The 18,476-nt window shown below is 43.9% G+C and overlaps 1 protein-coding gene across 3 annotated transcripts; it reads right to left on the minus strand.

The window, feature by feature from the left end:
• Positions 1-304: 304 nt before the first annotated feature.
• Positions 305-9,234, minus strand: DEFB122 (beta-defensin 122). 3 transcript variants are annotated; one of them, NR_132650.1, is given in 4 exon segments: positions 305-550; positions 3,371-3,440; positions 4,014-4,149; positions 9,045-9,234. NR_132650.1 is itself a non-coding variant. In NM_001024641.2 (3 exon segments), coding segments are annotated over 3 exon segments (300 nt in total). In that variant the 5' UTR covers positions 9,103-9,234; the 3' UTR covers positions 305-444.
• Positions 9,235-18,476: the final 9,242 nt, after the last annotated feature.

Genomic DNA, 18,476 nt, shown 5'->3' on the forward strand with positions numbered 1-18,476 from the left:
AGTGTCTAATACATAGTAATTACTAATAAAGGTTGGCCATTATGAAAGAAAAGAAATATATATATTGGTCTTTGTCCCTGTCTCCTGGACTGAGCTCCTAAAACCTTTGCAATTTCCTAAAACAGCTCCCTGTTTTCTTCTAGGAGTTTAATGGTACAAGTCTTACATTTAAGTCTTTAATCCATTTTGAGTTAATTTTTGTGAATGGTGAAAGATATTTTCACTCTTTTGCATGTGAGTACCCAGTTTTCCCATCACCAATTATGAAAAGACCATCTTCTCTCCGTTGAATATTCTTGGTTCCTTTGTCAAATATTAGTTGACCATATAGGTGTAGGCTTATTTCTTGACTCTCAATTTTGTCCCATTGATCTATGTGTCTGTTTTTATGTCTGTTTCACACTGTTTTGATTACCATAGATAGCTTTGTAAAATAGTTTTAAATCAAGAAGTACAATGCTTCCAGCTTTGTTCTTCTTTATCAAGATTGCTCTGGATATTCAAGATCTTTTGTGGTTCCAGGCAAATTTTAGGATTGTCTTTTCTATTTCTGTAAAAAAAAAAAAAATGTCATTGGAATCTTGCTAGAAATTGCACTGAGTCCATAAATGTCTTTGGGTAGTAGAGACATGTTTACAATACTAAGTCTTCTGGTCCATGAACATGAGATATCTTTCCATTTATTTGTATCTTCTTCAATTTCTTTTAACAAAGTCTTGTAGTTTTCAGTATCCAGATCTTTCACCTTTTTAGTTAAATTTATTCTGAAGTACTTTATAGCTTTTTATGTTGTTGTAAATGGGGTTGTTTTTATTTCTATATTTTCCAAATAATTCGTTAGTGCACAGAAACACAGCTGATTTCTTTTTTTACATGACTTATTTCTTTTTATTTTTAAAGATTTTATTTATTTATTCATGAGAGACACAGAGAGAGAGAGAGAGGCACAGACAAAGGCAGAGGGAGAAGCAGACTCCATTCCATGCAGGGAGCCCGACATGGGACTCAATCCCGGGTCCCCAGAACCACACCCTGGGCTGAAGGCAACACTAAACCACTGAGCCACCCAGGCTGCCCTACACAACTGATTTCTTATGTTGGCTTTGTATCCTCTAACTTTGCTAAATTTGTTTATTAGATTTAAGTTTTTTGGTGTAGCCTTTAGGATGTATTATGTATAAGATCATGTCATCCATCAACAGAGAAAATTTTATTTCTTCCTTTCCAATTTGGATGCCTTTCATTTCCATTTCTTTTTCTTGCCAGATTGTTCTGGTTAAGACTCCTAGTATTATATTAAATTTAAGTGGTAAGAGTGGGCACCTTTGTCTTTTTCCTGATTTGAGGAAACTTTCACAGCTAAGTATGACATGCTCTGAGATGGAAAGGGGAAAGATGGGGGTGGGGGAAATGCCTTTTCTGGCTGGAGTCCACCATTGGGTGGGCCTGTTGGCTGGGCTCTGCATTCAAACAGAGCTGCTAACTGTGCTCCATGGTCAGATGGGACCACTACAAGGGCTCTGCAATCACCTTTGGTTGGATGAAATCTTAAGTTGTGTTTCCTGACATGATGATACCACTGGGTATATTCTGCAGCTGGGCCCGGCTAAGGCTGGGCTCCATAATCACCTCTGGTCAAGTGGGGTTTTGGGTTTTACTCCCAGGCCAGATGGCACCACTGACTGGATTCCATGTTCAGGTCAAGCTGCAGCAGGGCTTTGTGGTGCAGTCTAATGAAACCTCAGGCTGTGCTCTGCAGTCAGATGGGGCTTAGGCTGTGTCTTAAACTTGAGCAAGGCCACTGCCTGCTCTGAAGTTGGACAAAGCTGCTGGGCATACTCTGGTCAAGCAGTGCCTCCAGATGTATTCCACAGTTGGGTGGCACTAGAGGCTGTACTCCATGGTCAGTGGGGTTGCTGTTCAGACTCCCATGAGGAGTTATAGCCTATGTGTGACAAGTGGGTGGAGTCACTGGCTGGGTTCCCTGCCTGCGAGAGGTCACAGGCTATGTTCAACAACTGGGCAAGGCTGTAAGCTGGGCTGGGCTGGGTTGCAGGGCAAGGATGTGGGCTAGGCTCCTCCTCTGGGAAGTACCATAGACTGGGTTCAGAAATTACCCAGGTCACTGTCCAGGCTCCCTGGTTTTGTCAGGCCAGAGGCTATATGCTTAACAGTTGGGCAGAGCTGCTGGCTTGGCTCCCTGCCCAAACATAACTGTAGGATAGGCTCTGTGGCTGCCCAGGTCCTCTGGCCAGACTCCTGGTCAGCAGAACTGGAGGCTATCCTCAACAATTGGGCAGGACTGCAAATTTGCTTCCCTGCCTGGGCAGGCCATAGGACGTGCACTCTGGCTGGTGTGGCTCATTGGCTGGAAACATAAATCAAGTGAACTGTTAACTGAGCTCCCTAGCCATTTGGGATCACTGGCTTGGCTCTACAGAGGCCAGAAATGCTGGCTGGGATCTCTGCTCAGGTCTGCCGCAAGCAACAGTGCAATCCAAGAGCTGAGTACTGGTTACTATAAGCCCTGCCCCCTTCTCCATCTCTATCTGTTTCTCTGTAGTCAAGTCCTGCAGATTCTCACAGTAATCCCCATGAAGCAAGACCCCAGTGAGCCCCTCTGAAAGCATCCCATATGGCCCAGCTGGATGTCCACTTTAGGTTCTCTTTCTCTCCCTGGAGAAACCCTAGACCCATGGGGTCCTTCTTGGTATAGCACTATGCTGGCCTGGGAGAGGGGTGGTACCATCAGAGTGTAAATTTTTTCTCTGTTTCTGAGGTCCAGGGGTTGTTTCCATCTCACCCCCAGGTTCTGGAATTTCCACAGAGCTGTTTTGTCTATGGATAGTTGCTAGTTGGTCTTTTTGTGAACAGGACTGAAGTTGAGAATGACCTATGTCACCATTTTGATGCTATCACTCCCCCCTCTTAGTTCCTTGAGGAGCTTAGGAAATCAGGGGACCCTGATTTGATAGAAATCAAATTTCCACTATCTGGAGGAATGAAGGTTTATAAGTGATACAGACTGTGTTATAAAAAACAAAGTTGTACTTCCTGTACACACTGATGGAGAACTCTCCTGGGGTGAGGAAAGGGTAGATAAGAGGCAGGGAACAGGTATGTAGGGGGAAAGTAGAAAGGACTTAGTAGCTGGTAAATGAATCACACAAGTACTCAGCCCCACAGTGAATGCCCAGGTTTGGAATCAGAGCCAGAAGAGGAACCACATTTGGGGGGAGTCCTGGTGTCAAGCCCCAAACTGCAGGGCTAATGCTGTTGAAACCCCTTCTCAGTTCTGACTCTTGGGCCAGGGCAGGGCCAAGCTTTTAGCTGAGAGTAGCAAAAAGATATGAAGCCAGGCAGTACCCACCTTCTGGGTGAAGATAGCCCACTAAACTATACATGCTGATGTATGTGCTAAGTGTCAGAATTGCACAGACCTACAGATGGAGAGAGAGAAAACACATAAATACAACTTTCTGCTTAACTCTTTAGCTTCTACAACAACCCCAGAAAATAGGACCCCCTTATCATACTGCCCTCCCTAGCTTTTTATGGGAGAGATTTGAATAAATACAATATGCATTTCTATTTATATTAGCTATAGTCTAGGAGGCAAGGGGCTATTTTCAAGCCTGTATGCAGCCCGGTATGTAATCCCAGTATCTCCTCATGTTAGTTATGTGAATAGCACTGGGTGAATCACTCCACTAGTCTGAGCCTCAGTTTCTCTATCCATAAAATAAAAATGAGAACCATAACTACCTCTCAGGTTGATCTAAAGAAATAGATGATATAACAAATACATCCAGCACATGGTAAGTCCAGTTTCCTCTCCTCTATCTACTTCTCCACCCAAGTCTCTTCTAACTGAGTTTGATTAGGTGTACTAAGAGAAAAATACAGAACACAGCCAGGGGTATTTTTTAATAAAGCTCAGGAATCTGCTGAGATCAGACTTGGGACAGGGTTATCTTCATTTTTGTGCCCTTAGGCTTCAAGCACTGATTCACCTCTGTAACATATTTGGCTGGAACTTGGGCTTCAGACAGCATAGTTTTCCACTCGTGCAGAAAATGTAAAGCTTTTCATTCTTGATGCATTTCTCACGGCAGGAGCCACGAAGATTCCAGCATTTTTCAGCACTGCCTAATGCAAAGAGGAAAAAAGGGGAGGAGTCAACATCAGCCCTGAGGGAAGATAGGTCCTGGCCTGAGATGGCTAATAGCCTCGCAGAAGATCATAGAACACGGAGTCACCTCTAGATTCATAGGGTCATGGTAGAGTCTCAATCTCACCTCCTTTCTGGACACCCATCCCAATCACTGCTCTCCCTGAATGTTCCCTCTCACAGTTTCAGTGGGTCATAATAATTAGGAGCAGGGACTATTGGAACCCATCGACCTGGACGTGAGGTCTGCCTATACCACAACCAACTGAAAGAACTCGAGCCAGTTACTTACTTTCTCAGAGCAATTTCCTCTTTTCCAATTTCCTCTTTTCTTTTTTTTTTTTTAATTTTTATTTATTTATGATAGTCACACAGAGAGAGAGAGAGAGGCAGAGACACAGGCAGAGGGAGGAGCAGGCTCCATGCACCGGGAGCCCGACGTGGGATTCGATCCCGGGTCTCCAGGATCGCGCCCTGGGCCAAAGACAGGCGCCAAACCGCTGCGCCACCCAGGGATCCCAATTTCCTCTTTTCTAAGAACAAGATACACCATCTGTCTCCAACAGTTCTTGTGGGGATCCAATGAATAGTGTATAAAAGCCACTTGCATGAAAAAAATTCAAAGATGACATGACAGGACCTCAGAAAAAATTGTAGATTCTAAAAATCATTTCATAAGTAAAGACTAATCTGGAAGGAACACATGATCAAATAAATATGGCAGAGAATGGCCTAAAAAAAATACAGAGTGAAAAAGAGGATGTTTTTAAAAAGAAAGAAAGAAGGGATCCCTGGGTGGCTCAGCAGTTTAGTGCCTGCCTTCGGCCCAGGGTGTGATCCTAGAGTCCTGGGATCGAGTCCCACGTCAGGCTCCCTGCATGGAGCTTGCTTTTCCCTCTGCCTGTGTCTCTGCCTCTCTCTCTCTCTCTCTCTCTCTCTCTGTGTGTCTCTCATGAATAAATAAATAAAATATTTAGAAAAAAAGAAAGAAAGAAAGAAAGACATAAGAAGGAATCAACCAAAAGTTACAAACATTGATGATGTCATGATGGGTAAAGGAAATCCAACATACAATTAATAGAAACCACTAAAGGCACCAAGGGGAAAACAAAATCAAGGGAACAGAACAAATATGACAAAGTAGGTTCAATACATTTTTCTGAAATAGATAAATATTTGAAAACAGATACTGAAAGAGGAGACTGCATACTTGAGAATATTGACCCCAAGCAAGATCCATTCTAGTAAAATTACTGGACATTAAAGAAAAAGAATTCTTTGAGCATTTAGGCCTTCCATAACACAAAGTGACATAAGGGAGAAAAAATAAAACTATATTATACTTTTGACAATAATGCTTCATGCCAGAAAAAACATCGTGTCACATATTTAAGATAGTCAAGGAAAGAAAAAAGTAGGCAAACAACATTATATTCAACAAAACTGACTTTCAAGTCCAAAGGACAGAAACAAACTGTTGTCAGGACCCTGAAACTCAGGAAATATTGTTCCCACAAGCCTTTTCTAAGGAATTGACTAGCGAGAGCTTTAGACAACCAAATGAGAGAGGCATTGACATAGGATTAATATGAACATTATTAAATATAGTCATTTGTACAACCAGAACTACCAAGGGATAAAAAGAAGTGAGCAGAGGGGTGCCTGGGTAGCTCAGTTGATTAAGCATCCAACTTTTGATTTTTGACTCAGATCATGATCTCAGGGTCATGGGATAAAGCCTTGCATCAGGCTCTGTCCTCAGTAGGGAGTCCACTCGAGATTCTCAATCTCTCCCTCTGCCCCTGAACCCATTCTCTCCCAAATAAATTAATTAATGTTTTTTTTAAAAAAAGAAGCGAGCAGAGCATGAAATGGCTATGTTCTGACCATCAATACAGTATACTACAATCATGGGAGAAGAATCATGAGGGTAGGTATTAACTAGAAATGTTAACTAGTTAGAGTAATCATGTTACTGTGACAGTATTGATGTTATTATATTAAAACTATTGTACATGTAATGAAGGATAAATCAAATGAGCAACTTTGGAGTGTTCTAATTCCATCATCCTCTGCAACCTAGAGAGCCAAAATTCTCAGTATAAGGAATAAAATACTGATGTGAGATAGAAGAACTAAATTTAAGTTTGAGCTTCTTAAAGATATGGCTTATTCCAGAGTTCCTAAACAGGAAATTATAAAATGAGCCTGAAATAGTCTGCCCTTAAAAAATATCAAGCAAGCTACCAAAGACTAATGGGGATATATGCAAAAAATTCCAGAGCCAAATTGAAGAGGTTCTCACTGTCAAGAATAGGAAGATGTGCATTTCAATAGGGATAATTGCAATAGATTGGACTCTTAACTTAGAGCCAGGGGTTCAAAACGATATTTAGGAAAAACTAACTTCTCAATCTCAGAGACTAACAGAAAATGAATTCATTATCTTGCAAACTGACAAGCAAGGATAGTCAAGTGTTTATCCTGCCTCTCCTCTCTGAGCCCTCAAAACCCTAAGGTAATCAAATAGATGAAGGAAAATGTGTCCTTTGTAAGAGCTCAGCTCATAAATAAATGCTCTTCCCTACGTATTTGGGTGGCTCACCCCCTCACTTCCTTCAATCTCTGCTCAAATGTTATCTTTACAGTGAGACATTCCTGTAACATCTCTTTTTGAATTGCAAATCCACCTCCCTAGACTTTTGCGCTTTCTCTGGGAAAGAGATTTTGTTTGTATGTTTGGTTGGTTGGTTGGTTGGTTGGTTGGTGGTGGTTGGTTGGTTGGTTGGTTGGTTGGTTGGTTGGTTGGTTAGTAGGTTGGTAAGTTGGTTGGTTGGCAGTTGTTTGATTGGTTAGTGGGTTGCCTGGTTAGTTGGATGGTTTACTGCTCTATCTCCAGCACCTGCCCCACTAACTATTTGCTGAATAAATAAATTATTTAAATAAAGAATGACATATTCACTATCCTCTAAATTCAGCTGCCATCATGGTAAGAAGGGGAAAGGGTAAAAGGAGAAACACTGGAAGACTAAACATTTACCCAAAGCAGAATAAATTAATAAGAGGATGCTTTAAACTAGAAAAGATGGATATAATTATCTGCTGAGTTTATGTACACCCCCTGTGCCATGTCCAACCTCCAACTGTCCCATCAGTGGGAGGGAAGTTCCTGGCAAAGTTTAAAGGAGTTATGGAAAATAGAGAAGCTACATTTGTTGCATACCAGAATTGTTGACCCCTCAACCTAATATATTATTTCAAATTAAGAAATATTGGGGTGTGGGATCCCTGGGTGGCGCAGCGGTTTGGCGCCTGCCTTTGGCCCAGGGCGCGATCCTGGAGACCCGGGATCGAATCCCACGTCGGGCTCCCGGTGCATGGAGCCTGCTTCTCCCTCTGCCTGTGTCTCTGCCTCTCTCTCTCTCACTGTGTGCCTATCATTAAAAAAAAAAAGAAAAAGAAAAGAAATATTGGGGTGTGTGAGTGGCTCAGTCAGCTAAGTATCCGACTCCTGATTTCAGCTCATATCATGATCTCAGCATTGTGAGATTGAGCCCTGTGTCGGGCTCTGTGCTAAGTGTGGAGCCTGCTTAAGATTCTCTTTCTCAGGCATCTGGGTGTCTCAGTGGTTGAGCATTTCTCTTCAGCTCGGGTCATGATCCCCAGGGTCCTGGGGTCCTGGGATCGAGTCCATATCAGGCTCCCTGCAGGGAGCCTGCTTCTCCCTCTGCCTATGTCTCTGCTTCTCTCTGTGTGTCTCCCATGAATAAATAAATTAAAATCTTTTAAAAAATAAAAATGAAAGATTCTCTCTCCCTCTGCCCCTCCCCCTGCCACCTCTCCTCCTCTCTTTTTTCCTCTAGAAGAAGAAGAAGAAGTAGAAGAAGACGGAGGAGGAGGAGGAGGAGGAGGAGGAGGAGGAGGAGGAGGAGGAGGAGGATAAGAAGGAGGAGGAGAAGAAATAATGAGGAAAATGGAACAGAGCTAATAAGTGGTAGGGCAGGGTCTAACTAGGGGTTTGGAGGTGCTTCCCTTTTCCCTGCGTGAATGGTGTTTCATGCATGTGTGTACCATGAGCAGACACAAGCAATCCATTCCCATCCTGACCCTGTGGAAAGACTAGAGAGACGCCGAGGGTAGCAGAGGTAGAAGCTTCTGTCAGATTATAGAGAGGGTTTCATGCTAACCACTTTGGGCTGGGCAAGTTTGACAAAGAATCTTCTCTACTTAAACCTACTTAGACCTTTTTCAAGGCTCCGGTACAGGGGCTGGCACAGACAAGCAACGGTAGTTACGAGATCTTGCCTTCCCTAAAGCAGCTGTGAATGGTGCAAAAGCTAAGTGATTTCAGGGACTATTGTCTCCCTCCTTCCTGCTTTCCCTGTCCTCCCCCAGTCTCCTCACACACCAGACCTCCTCCCCCCACTCCTGGAGCTGACCAAGGAGTCAAGGTCTGGGGGTGCCAACAGAAAAATTTGGAAGTTACACTTGGCGCCTAAGTTCTGGCACCTGCTACTGGAGAAGATATCTGGCTGGGTGCTGGTTCTCCTTTTCTAGGGATTTAGAAAATAAAGAGGCTATGTGTGTTGCATTAAATTTCAGTGTGTTCTATGTTGAGCCTTCAACCTGACTTATTATTCTAAACTGAAGAATGAGACATTAAAACTCAGAGGAGCCAAGTGGTTTGCTGGAGATGTCACAGAGCTAGTAAATGGTGGGGTAGGTCCCTCCCAGGATTTGGGGGCTCTTCCCTCTTCCCTGGATGAGTAGCTTTTCACATTGGCACCTGCCAGCCCATCCTCCCAGGCATTGGGGTATCCGGGTTGAGACCCCCTCCCATGCCATGCCTCCCCCCTGAAGATTCCTAGGTTACCTGAAGTGACCTGGGACAAAAGCACCAGCGCAGCCAAAGTCAGCAAAAAAGCCTTCATGTCTTCAGGCAACTCAAGGACTCGTCTCTGGTCTTGACGAAGTGACAAGCAAAGGAGAGATCTGGACTCTGCGCCTTCTAATCTACTGGAACACTTGACACTTACACGTGCCTCAGCTTCCCACAGTTGTGCTCAGCCCTGGAACAGCCTGCCTCCCTCAGACTTCTCAGTCACCACCCTGACCCCTCCACACCCACAGCTCACCCCTGAGCTGACGTGCCTCCCTTTATCCACTCTCACCTTTCAGAGACCTGCAGGGAGAAATCACACAACAGCCAGAAAATGTTTTATTTTATTTTATTTTATTTTATTTATTTATTCATGAGAGACACAGAGAAAGAGGCAGAGACACAGGCAGAGGGAGAAGCAGATGCCCTGTGGGGAGCCTGATGTAGGACTCCATCGTAGGACCCCAGGACCACGCCCAAGCCAAAGGCAAATGCTCAACCACTGAGCCACCCAGGCGTCCCAAGATTTGTTTTTAAATACATGTCAGTCCTTTTTATAACTCAACTTAAAATCCTCCAAGACTCCACACCATACATAGAAAAGAAAAAAAAAAGACAATCTTTATTCTGCTCTACAGAGTCCTGCATTATCTGGTCCAGAGATCCACTATCACCATTTTCAAACAGATTTCCAATTTGGGAGCAGAAGGATAGAGAAGAAAAGACATTCATTCAGACCTTGGGAAAAATACATCTAATTCTTTTCTCTCGAAGAGAAGAGGCCCCCCCCCCCATCCCTGCTCCATGTCAGGGAGGATTTGGGCATTGAGGGGGAGAAAGAAATGAAAATAATTGAGCTCCCTGTATGGGCTCTCACTGACATGTGACCTTAGGTGGACCACTGCTTCCCTCCTTGGGCTTCAGTCTCACCAAAGAGCAGACTGGAACAGCTGAGCCATAAGGATAAACCCAGTCCTCATGTGATATGGTTCTTGGGATGCTGAATATCATGGAAAATGGAATGCAGAAGAACTTCATGTTTTTGCCAACATAGGCCAGGTTAATTGGGTTTACATAAGGATTCACGAGGCTGTCCTCATCAGGCTCCAACTCTTGTTTATACTCTGGAGTCAGAGGCCCCTTCCCTGGATGTCCACACCCCATATGCCAAATGGCACTTGCAAACTACAGTCCCACTTTGGGCCACTCTTTGAATAGTTATGCGCAAAGATTCTATTATGTATTTTTATTTAAAGCTTAATATTCTCCCCCATGGTCCTTGCATGGATCTCACTACATCAGGCTGTTTCAGGAATGGGGTCCATGGGATACTCATTTGGGAGCAGGGAAGACCCCACCCTGTTCAGCCTGTCGCAGCTCTGGACACACTTCATACGTCACATGTCCATAGACTCATCAGAATCCAGGAAAAACAAATTAAAGTAACATTGGGTTATAGAATTCTTCACCTTTCGAGCAGCCCCAGTGGCGCAGCGGTTTAGTGCCGCCTGCAGCCCAGGGTGTGATCCTGGGGACCGGGGCCGGGGATCGAGTCCCACATCGGGCTCCCTGCATGGAGCCTGCTTCTCTCTCTGCCTATGTCTCTGCCTCTCTCTCTCTCTGTGTGTGTCTCTCACGAATAAATAAATAAAGTCTTTTTAAAAAAGGAATAAAAAAAAGAATTCTTCACCTTTCAAACTGGCAAGAGCTTCTTTTTAAAAAAATAATAACCCCAGAAATTCATAGGATCAAAAATGTAGCATTTCCATATTCTGCTTGTAGCAGTGAGCATTGGTGCAAACTTCCTGAAGGACTTTGGCAACTTCCAAAGCCTTACATGTTCACACTCTGCAATCCAGGATTTCTGTCTCCAGTACTCCATGGTGGCCAGCCTGTCTTCCTTGCCCACTCAGCATTTATTCCAAGCCCTTCTAGTGGCAGTACCTGGATTTTCCTTTGGGCAACTACCCTTTCCTCATCCTCGGCTGATGGGGTTCCAGGGTCGCTGGCCCCACCTTCCTGGCTTCAGAAGGTGCACGTGACCCAGTGGATATCTGGCCAAGTGCAGCCAATCAGAATCTCATTGATAGGTTCAGATATGGGAATTTGACTGAATGTGGTCATCAATCAGATCCAATGCCAAAACTTCTGAAAGAGACATTACCTTAGTCAGCTTGGGCTGCTATCACACAACATCAGACTGAGCACTTAAACAACAGACATTTATTCCTCAGGGCTCTGGAGGCTGGGAAGTCCAAGATCAAGGGCCCCACAGATTCAGTGTTGGGTGAGAGCCCTCTCCCCAGTTTGCAAATAGCTGCCTTATTGGTGCCCTCACGTGGTGAGGAGAGAAAGCTCCGGTATTTATCCTCTCTATGAGGGCATTTACAAATGCCCCATCCAGGGATCTCCACCCTAATAACCTCGCCTAAACCTAATTTCTTCCCCCAAAGCCTCACCTCCTAACACCATCACATTGAAGATTAAGGTTTCAACACCTGATTGGGGGGGAGGGGGAGCACAACATTCACTCCATAGCAGAAATCTTCTATCTACTGGAGTTTCACTGGTGAATTCCCAGCCAAGGAGCACAGTCACTCTGTAATAGGAAGTTAGATTCTGACATTTTAAAAGTTGTGATATTCCCTCAACTCTACCCATGTATTTGATCTGGTAACAGTGAGACGTTTTTTGTACCTTCTGTAACAGATTGCAAAGTTGTCCACCATATTTGGCAATTCCTCCTGATGAGAGAGGTCAAGGCCCCATGAGGGAGGTCCTCAGGATCCTCCCCAAGAGGGTTATTGGCTTTACACAAGAAAGAATTCAAGAGCAAGCCATTTAGAGAAAGAGACAAAAATTCATTAAGCATAGAAGCAAGAAAGAAGCTACTTCATAGATAAAATAGCAGTCTCTTCCGTAGGTGAGGAAGAAGACCCACCCACCTCTAACGAAAGATATTATAAGGTCTTTTGTGGTTAATTAGCCAACTATACAGGGAGGGGCTTACTCTTTTCCTTCAGTTTTATCACTTACATTCAGCTAGTTTTTCCATTGTCCTGGAATTACCCACAGGGAGCAATTTTCAAGAATATCCATCCTGTGTGGCTTTTATTGCCAGAGGGAGCGGGGTCTTGTGATTTTTCCACGAGTTGGATGGTGTGACTCTTTTTATGACTTGCTTACTTTTAGGTTAGGGGTCAGGCTAAAACTAAACTGACTTTACTTTGGTCAATTTGTCTTCTGAGCCTCCCTTCCCTCCTCCCAACAGAGATGGAATCTATTTCCCCATCCCTTAAATCTGGGCTGGCCTCAGCGATTGCTTAGACCAATGTGACATTAGCAACAGGATGTAAGAGATCTGAAAAGTGCTCACAAGTTGAGATACATCCCCCCACCGTACTGATCCCACTGCTGCTCTTGGGAACCCTTTGATTTCTATCATGTGAACAAACCAATGCTAACCTGCTAGCTGATGAGAGATGTGGGACCCAGGCATCTGCAGTGGCCATCAAGTCAATCACCAGACATGTGAGTCCATCCAGCCCCAGCTGAGCCAACCCAGCCCCCCCAAAAATGGTCCAACCAAATGATAGACTTAAGAGAAATAATGAATTTTTTAAAAGTTTTTATCTATTTATTCATGAGAGACACAGAAAGGCAGAGACATAGGCAGAGGGAGAAGCAGACTCCCCATGGGATCATGACCTGAGCCAAAGGCAGGCGCTCAGCCACTGAGTCACCCAGGTGCCCCAGAAATAATGATTTTTTTTAAGATTTACTTATTTATTTGAGAGAGACAGCATAAGCACAAGGAAGGAGGGGCAGAGGGAGAGGGAGAGACAGTCTTAAGCAGACTCACCACTGATCCTGGAGCCCAACTGGGGGCTCAAACTCATGACCCTGAGATCATGACAGCCGAAACCAAGAACCAGATGCTGGATGCTTAACTGACTGCCCCACCCAGGCGCCCCTAAGATCTTATTTATAAGTAATCTCCATACTCAACATGGGGCTCGAACTCACAACCTTGAGATCAAGAGTCACATGTTCCACCTAGTAAGCCAGCCAGGTGCCCTGAGAAATAATGACTTTTTAATGTATAATATCACTAAGTTTTGAAATGCTTGTTACATAGCAAAAGCTAAAAGACACAACATCCTTTCCTTTCACTATTAAGGGAATAATATGCCAATAATTTATTTTAAATTTTATTTATTTATTCACAGAGACACACAGAGAGAGACAGAAACAGGCAGAGGGACAAGCAGGCTCCACGCAGGGAGCCCGATGTGGGACTCGATCCCAGAACTCCGGGATCACTAATATGCCAATTATTAAGCTAACTTTGTATTAGATGGAAACCAACCCTTCTAGTCTCTGCCCCGCGATGCAGAGGCTGAAACTGCGAACTGCATTTTTCATTTCCCTGCCAGTTTCTGATAGTCCTGCCAATAGGGGGCGATAGAGAGACAGACTGTAGGCTGAAGGAGACCGAAAGGACTAGCTCCTTCTTTCTCCCTGTCCTCTCAGTGCCAATTCAGCAATGGCCTTTCACCCTGTGTGCAGCAGCTAGTTTTAGGCTCCTTTATACTTTTTTTAAGGCTTTATTTTTGTAGAGCAGTCTTAAAATAAAATTAAGAGGAAACTAAGAGATTTCCCATAGGACCCCTGCTCCCACACAAATATAGCCTCCCCATTATCAATATCCCCTACTATTTGTTACAATTGATGAACCTACACTGACACATTATAATCAGCCAAAGTCCATAGCTTACATTACGATTCACTCTTGGTGTTGTATGTTCTGTGGGTTTGGACAAATATATGACATATCCATTACTGTAATATCATACAAGCATTTTTCACTGCATCCTCTATGCTCTGCCTATTCATCTCTCTCCTCTCTCCAACCCTAGCAATCCCTGATTTTTTTATAGTTTCCATAGTTCTTGCCTATGTCATATAGTTGGAGTCATAGAGTATGCAGCCTTCTCAGATTGGCTTCTTTCACTCAGTAATGTGTGTTTAATAAGATTCCTCCATGTCTTTGCAAACTCATTTCCTTTAGCCCTAAATAGTATCCCATTGTCTGGACGCACCACAGTTAAGTTATCCACTCACCTACTGAAGGATATATTGGTTGCTCCCAAGTTTGGGCAATTATGAAAAAAGCTGGGGCACCTGGGTGGCTAGGTTGGTTAAACGTCTGCCTTTGGCTCAGGTCATGATCCCAGGGTCCTGGGATCAAGCCCTGAGTCAGGCTCTCTGCTCAGTAGGAAGCCTGCTTCTCCCTCTCCCTCTGCCTGCTGCTCTGCCTACTTGTGCTCTTTCTGTCAAATAAATAAATAAAATCTTTTAAATCACCAAACTGTTTTCCAAAGTGGCTGCACCATTTGCACTCCCACCAACAGAGTATAAGAATTTCTGTTGCTCCACATCCTTGCCAGCATTTGGTGATATCAGTGTTTCAGATTTTGGGCATTCTAATAGCATATAGTGATATCTCATTGCTGTTTTAACTTGTATTTCCTCAATGACATGTGGAGCACTTTTTCTTCTTTTTTTTTTTAAGATTTTATTTATTTATTTGAAAGAGAGAAATTGAGAGACAGAGCATTGGTGGAGGGAGAGAGCCAGAGAGAGAAACAGACTTCCCCTAAGCAGAGAGCCCAATTTAGGGCTCCATCCCAGGACCCTTAGATCATGACCTGAGCCTAAGGCAGACATTTAACCAACTGAGCCACCCACGCACCCCTGGAGCATTTTTTATATGATTATTTGCCATCTATAGTTCTTTGGTGAGATGTCCATTAAGATCTTTGGCCTCTTTTTCAATCAGGTCGTTTGCTTTTTATGGTTGAATTTTCCATATTTTGTGAATTGCACTCCTAACACAGGCCTTTTTTAAAAAAGATTTTATTTATTTATTTGAGAGAGAGAGAACGCGTGTGTGCATGTGGTGGGGGGGGAGCAGAGGGAAAGAGAGGATCTCAGACTCCCTGCTGAGCTTGGAGCCCAACACCATGAGGCTCAATCTCATGACCCTGAGATCTTGACCTGAGCCAAAACCAAGAGTCAGACACTTAACCAACCAAGCCACCCAGGCACCCTAACATAGGCCTCTTTACTTCTCTTGGGGGAACAACTTCAGCTGTCTGGTGCCCCTCCTCATAGGTCAGAGGATGGGCAAGCATCTCCTCTGAGTTCTGATGTGCCTGTAGGAGCTAGGAAGTTCCTTTCCCTCAAAGTATAGATCCCAACCCTGTGGGGTCCTTGTCCAGGCAAATACTTCCAACCTCCTCCTTTTATTCCCTCAACCTTTGGAGCTAGAGCTGCTTCCAGCAATTATTATTTTTGTGTCATTTCAACATCCTCTCTCCTTTCGTCAATACCTGTTTAGCCAATCCTTTCTCTCCAGTCCTCTTTGTTGAAATATCTGGCATTGACCATTACAAATAATAATGGGATCATAAGGGATCCCTGGGTGGCGCAGCGGTTTGGCGCCTGCCTTTGGCCCAGGGCGCGATCCTGGAGACCCGGGATCGAATCCCACATCGGGCTCCCTGTGCATGGAGCCTGCTTCTCCCTCTGCCTGTGTCTCTGCCTCTCTCTCTCTCTCTCTCTCTGTGACTATCATACATAAATAAATAAAAATTAAAAAAATAAATAAATAATGGGATCATAACCACAATGTTTATCACTGTTTACAATGCAAACAATTAGAAGCAACCTACATGTCCACACAGAGGTCTGGGTAAGTAAATTGTGATGCAGCCATCTGGTTGGTACCAGATAGGCCAAAAGAGGAGTCCATGACATTTCCCAGGGAAAGTAGGTCCAACGCATCCTCACCAAGTTTAGTTACTACGGTTCATATGAAGTGCTGTGTTCACACTCAAACCATCCTGATGGGATACCCTCCATGGAACAAGACTTCCTGCCAAGGCAAAAGGTCCCCAGAATCAGGAGCTGGAAGAGTCACAAGAAGTCAACCAGAGAGCTCATCATCACTTTTGGGAACAATATAGTATGTGCATCCTCTGAAATATCCACAGAGGGGCCCCACAAATAAGCCAACATTTGGATGCCCACCATAACTGAGAAGGAATTTCTCATCTATTCTTGAGGAACTTGGAGGCCCTGGGACAACCTCACAGTTGAGAATGGGTGGAACAGCAACTGACTGGTCTCAACTCTTCACTGCCCTTGACAGAAATGTCCATGCAAGTGCCCTCTGGCCCAGCTGGGGAGAGAAAGGACCCTTCTACCCCAGCCTCCTCACCTAGCTCAGCAACAGCTTCAGCAGCCCCCAGCAGCTCTGAAAGGAAATCTCTTGGGCCTGAAGCTGCCAGAGTTGTCGAAGGAAACCATCTACCTAGTTTCTCAACAAATATCATGTCCTGTCTTTTCACTTTTGCCTGGAACGCAATGCCTGGAACAAACGGTATGAGTCTTCTATGGTACTCTGAATGGGAAGAGTGGCCATATATTGGAAGGCTGGCATTCCCATATTTGTGGTAAAGACCAAGCTGTCTGTCCAAGATTCTTGTGGTTTCATTGTCATCTTAATGTGGCACATGGGCTACTAGGCCTCCCCCCAGTACACCTCTGGTTGCTGGCAGGTGTTGCCTTTGACAACACCAGCACCCCCAACAGGGTTGTGTTGGAGATCCAGGTAAATGTTTTAAGGAAGACACCCCCACCTGGTGTCTTTATGGAAAAACTATATAAACAGCCCTTCATTACCACTACCAACAGCAGCCCACAGTCTCTTCTTACAGTTGGCTTCGTAGAACCTTGACGTTGTCTGCACCACAATGATATTCAGCCTTGGAAGTTTCTGTGTTGTCCAGAGCACAGCACAGTCCCCCTTTTAGCATTATTCACATTAATACTTAGTATATCTTATTTCAATATTTATTCAAGATTTTAAAGATTCAACAGAAATGCCTTCTTTTTCAACAACTTATTTGGCTGGAGTTGGAGATAAGGACAGACGTGATAGGACATGCAGTACTTTTTTTTCCTTTTTATTTCTTCAGAGGTAAATTCAGTGTCCACAAGAAAGTAAATGAATACATTAAGAGTTTGCTGTCCTAAATGACCTGGAGCAGATTTTTTTTTCTTCAGAAAAGAAGGAATAAGGGCACGGATGTTTCCATTTGGGCAGAAACAATATTCATTGTTCATTGTCATAAACACCTAAAGATACATTAGTGTTAGTAATAACAAACTTGATATGATGATGTATCCATTTTCAAGAACTGCCATGACAAAGGACCACAACCTGGGTGACTTAAAATAACAGAAATTTTATTTTTTTCTAAGATTTTTTATTTATTTATTTGAGAGAGAGAAAGAGCGCGCATGCATGCACGCATGAGCAGGGGGAGAGTCAGAAGGAGAGGGAGAAGCAGACTCCCCGCTGAACAGGGAACCCAACATGGGACTCAATCCCAAGACCCCAGGATCATGACCTGAGCCGAAGGCAGACACTTAACCGACTGAACCACCCAGTGGCCCCTCTTTTTTTTTTTTAAGGTTGCTTGATTGATTGATTGATTTGTGAAAGAGTGAGAGAGAACAGAAATTTTCTTCTCTCACAGTTCTGGAGACTAGAAGTTCAAAATCAAAGTGTTGGCAGGGTCACTTCCTCCTTGGGGGCTCAGAGGGAAAATCTGTCTGGTGCTTCTCTTCTAGCTTCTGGCAATTGCCTTGTTTCTCTTGACCTGCAACAGTGTCACCCCAATCTCTGCTTCCATTGTCACGATGCTTCTCCCTTAGTGTCTCTGTCCAAATTTCACTCCTTTCCCTTTTCTTATAAGGCTCAGTCTGATCCAGTATAACTTCACTTTAACTTGATTATATCTGCAAGGACTCTCTTTCCAGATAAGTCACATTCACGGGTGCTTGGGGTTGGGATTTGAACATCTCTTTTGGGGGCCGGGGGAGGGGGACGGCAATTCAATCCACAGCAGATTTTTTTTAATTCTTATTATGAGTAAAGTTGAACATCTTTTCACATGTTCAAGAGCTTTTTAATTCTTTTTTGTGAATTGTCTATATGTATTTTTGTCCATTGTTTCTCAGACTTCTACATCAGCTCCCTTAGTGACTGTACAAAGGGAGTCTTTACTTTCCCAGCTCCTTCTGCAATTGAATAGAGTATAATTCTTATAATAAATTCCTTGTCGCATAATACTGTTACAGTTCTGCTGTTTCCCAGATTGAATCTCAAGGAATACATTGTTTGAAAAGATGAGCCTTTTAGGGGCACCTGGGTGGCTCAGTGGTTGAGCATCTGCCTTCTGTTCAGGGCATGATCCCAGGGTCCTGGGATCGAGTCCCACATCGGGGTCCCCACAGGGAGTCTGCTTCTCTCTCTGCCTTTCTCTGTGTCTCTCATAAATAAATAAATAAAAT

This window comes from Canis lupus, chromosome 24 (assembly GCF_011100685.1).
Source record: "Canis lupus familiaris isolate Mischka breed German Shepherd chromosome 24, alternate assembly UU_Cfam_GSD_1.0, whole genome shotgun sequence".
In the NCBI taxonomy this organism is placed as follows: Eukaryota; Metazoa; Chordata; class Mammalia; order Carnivora; family Canidae; genus Canis; species Canis lupus.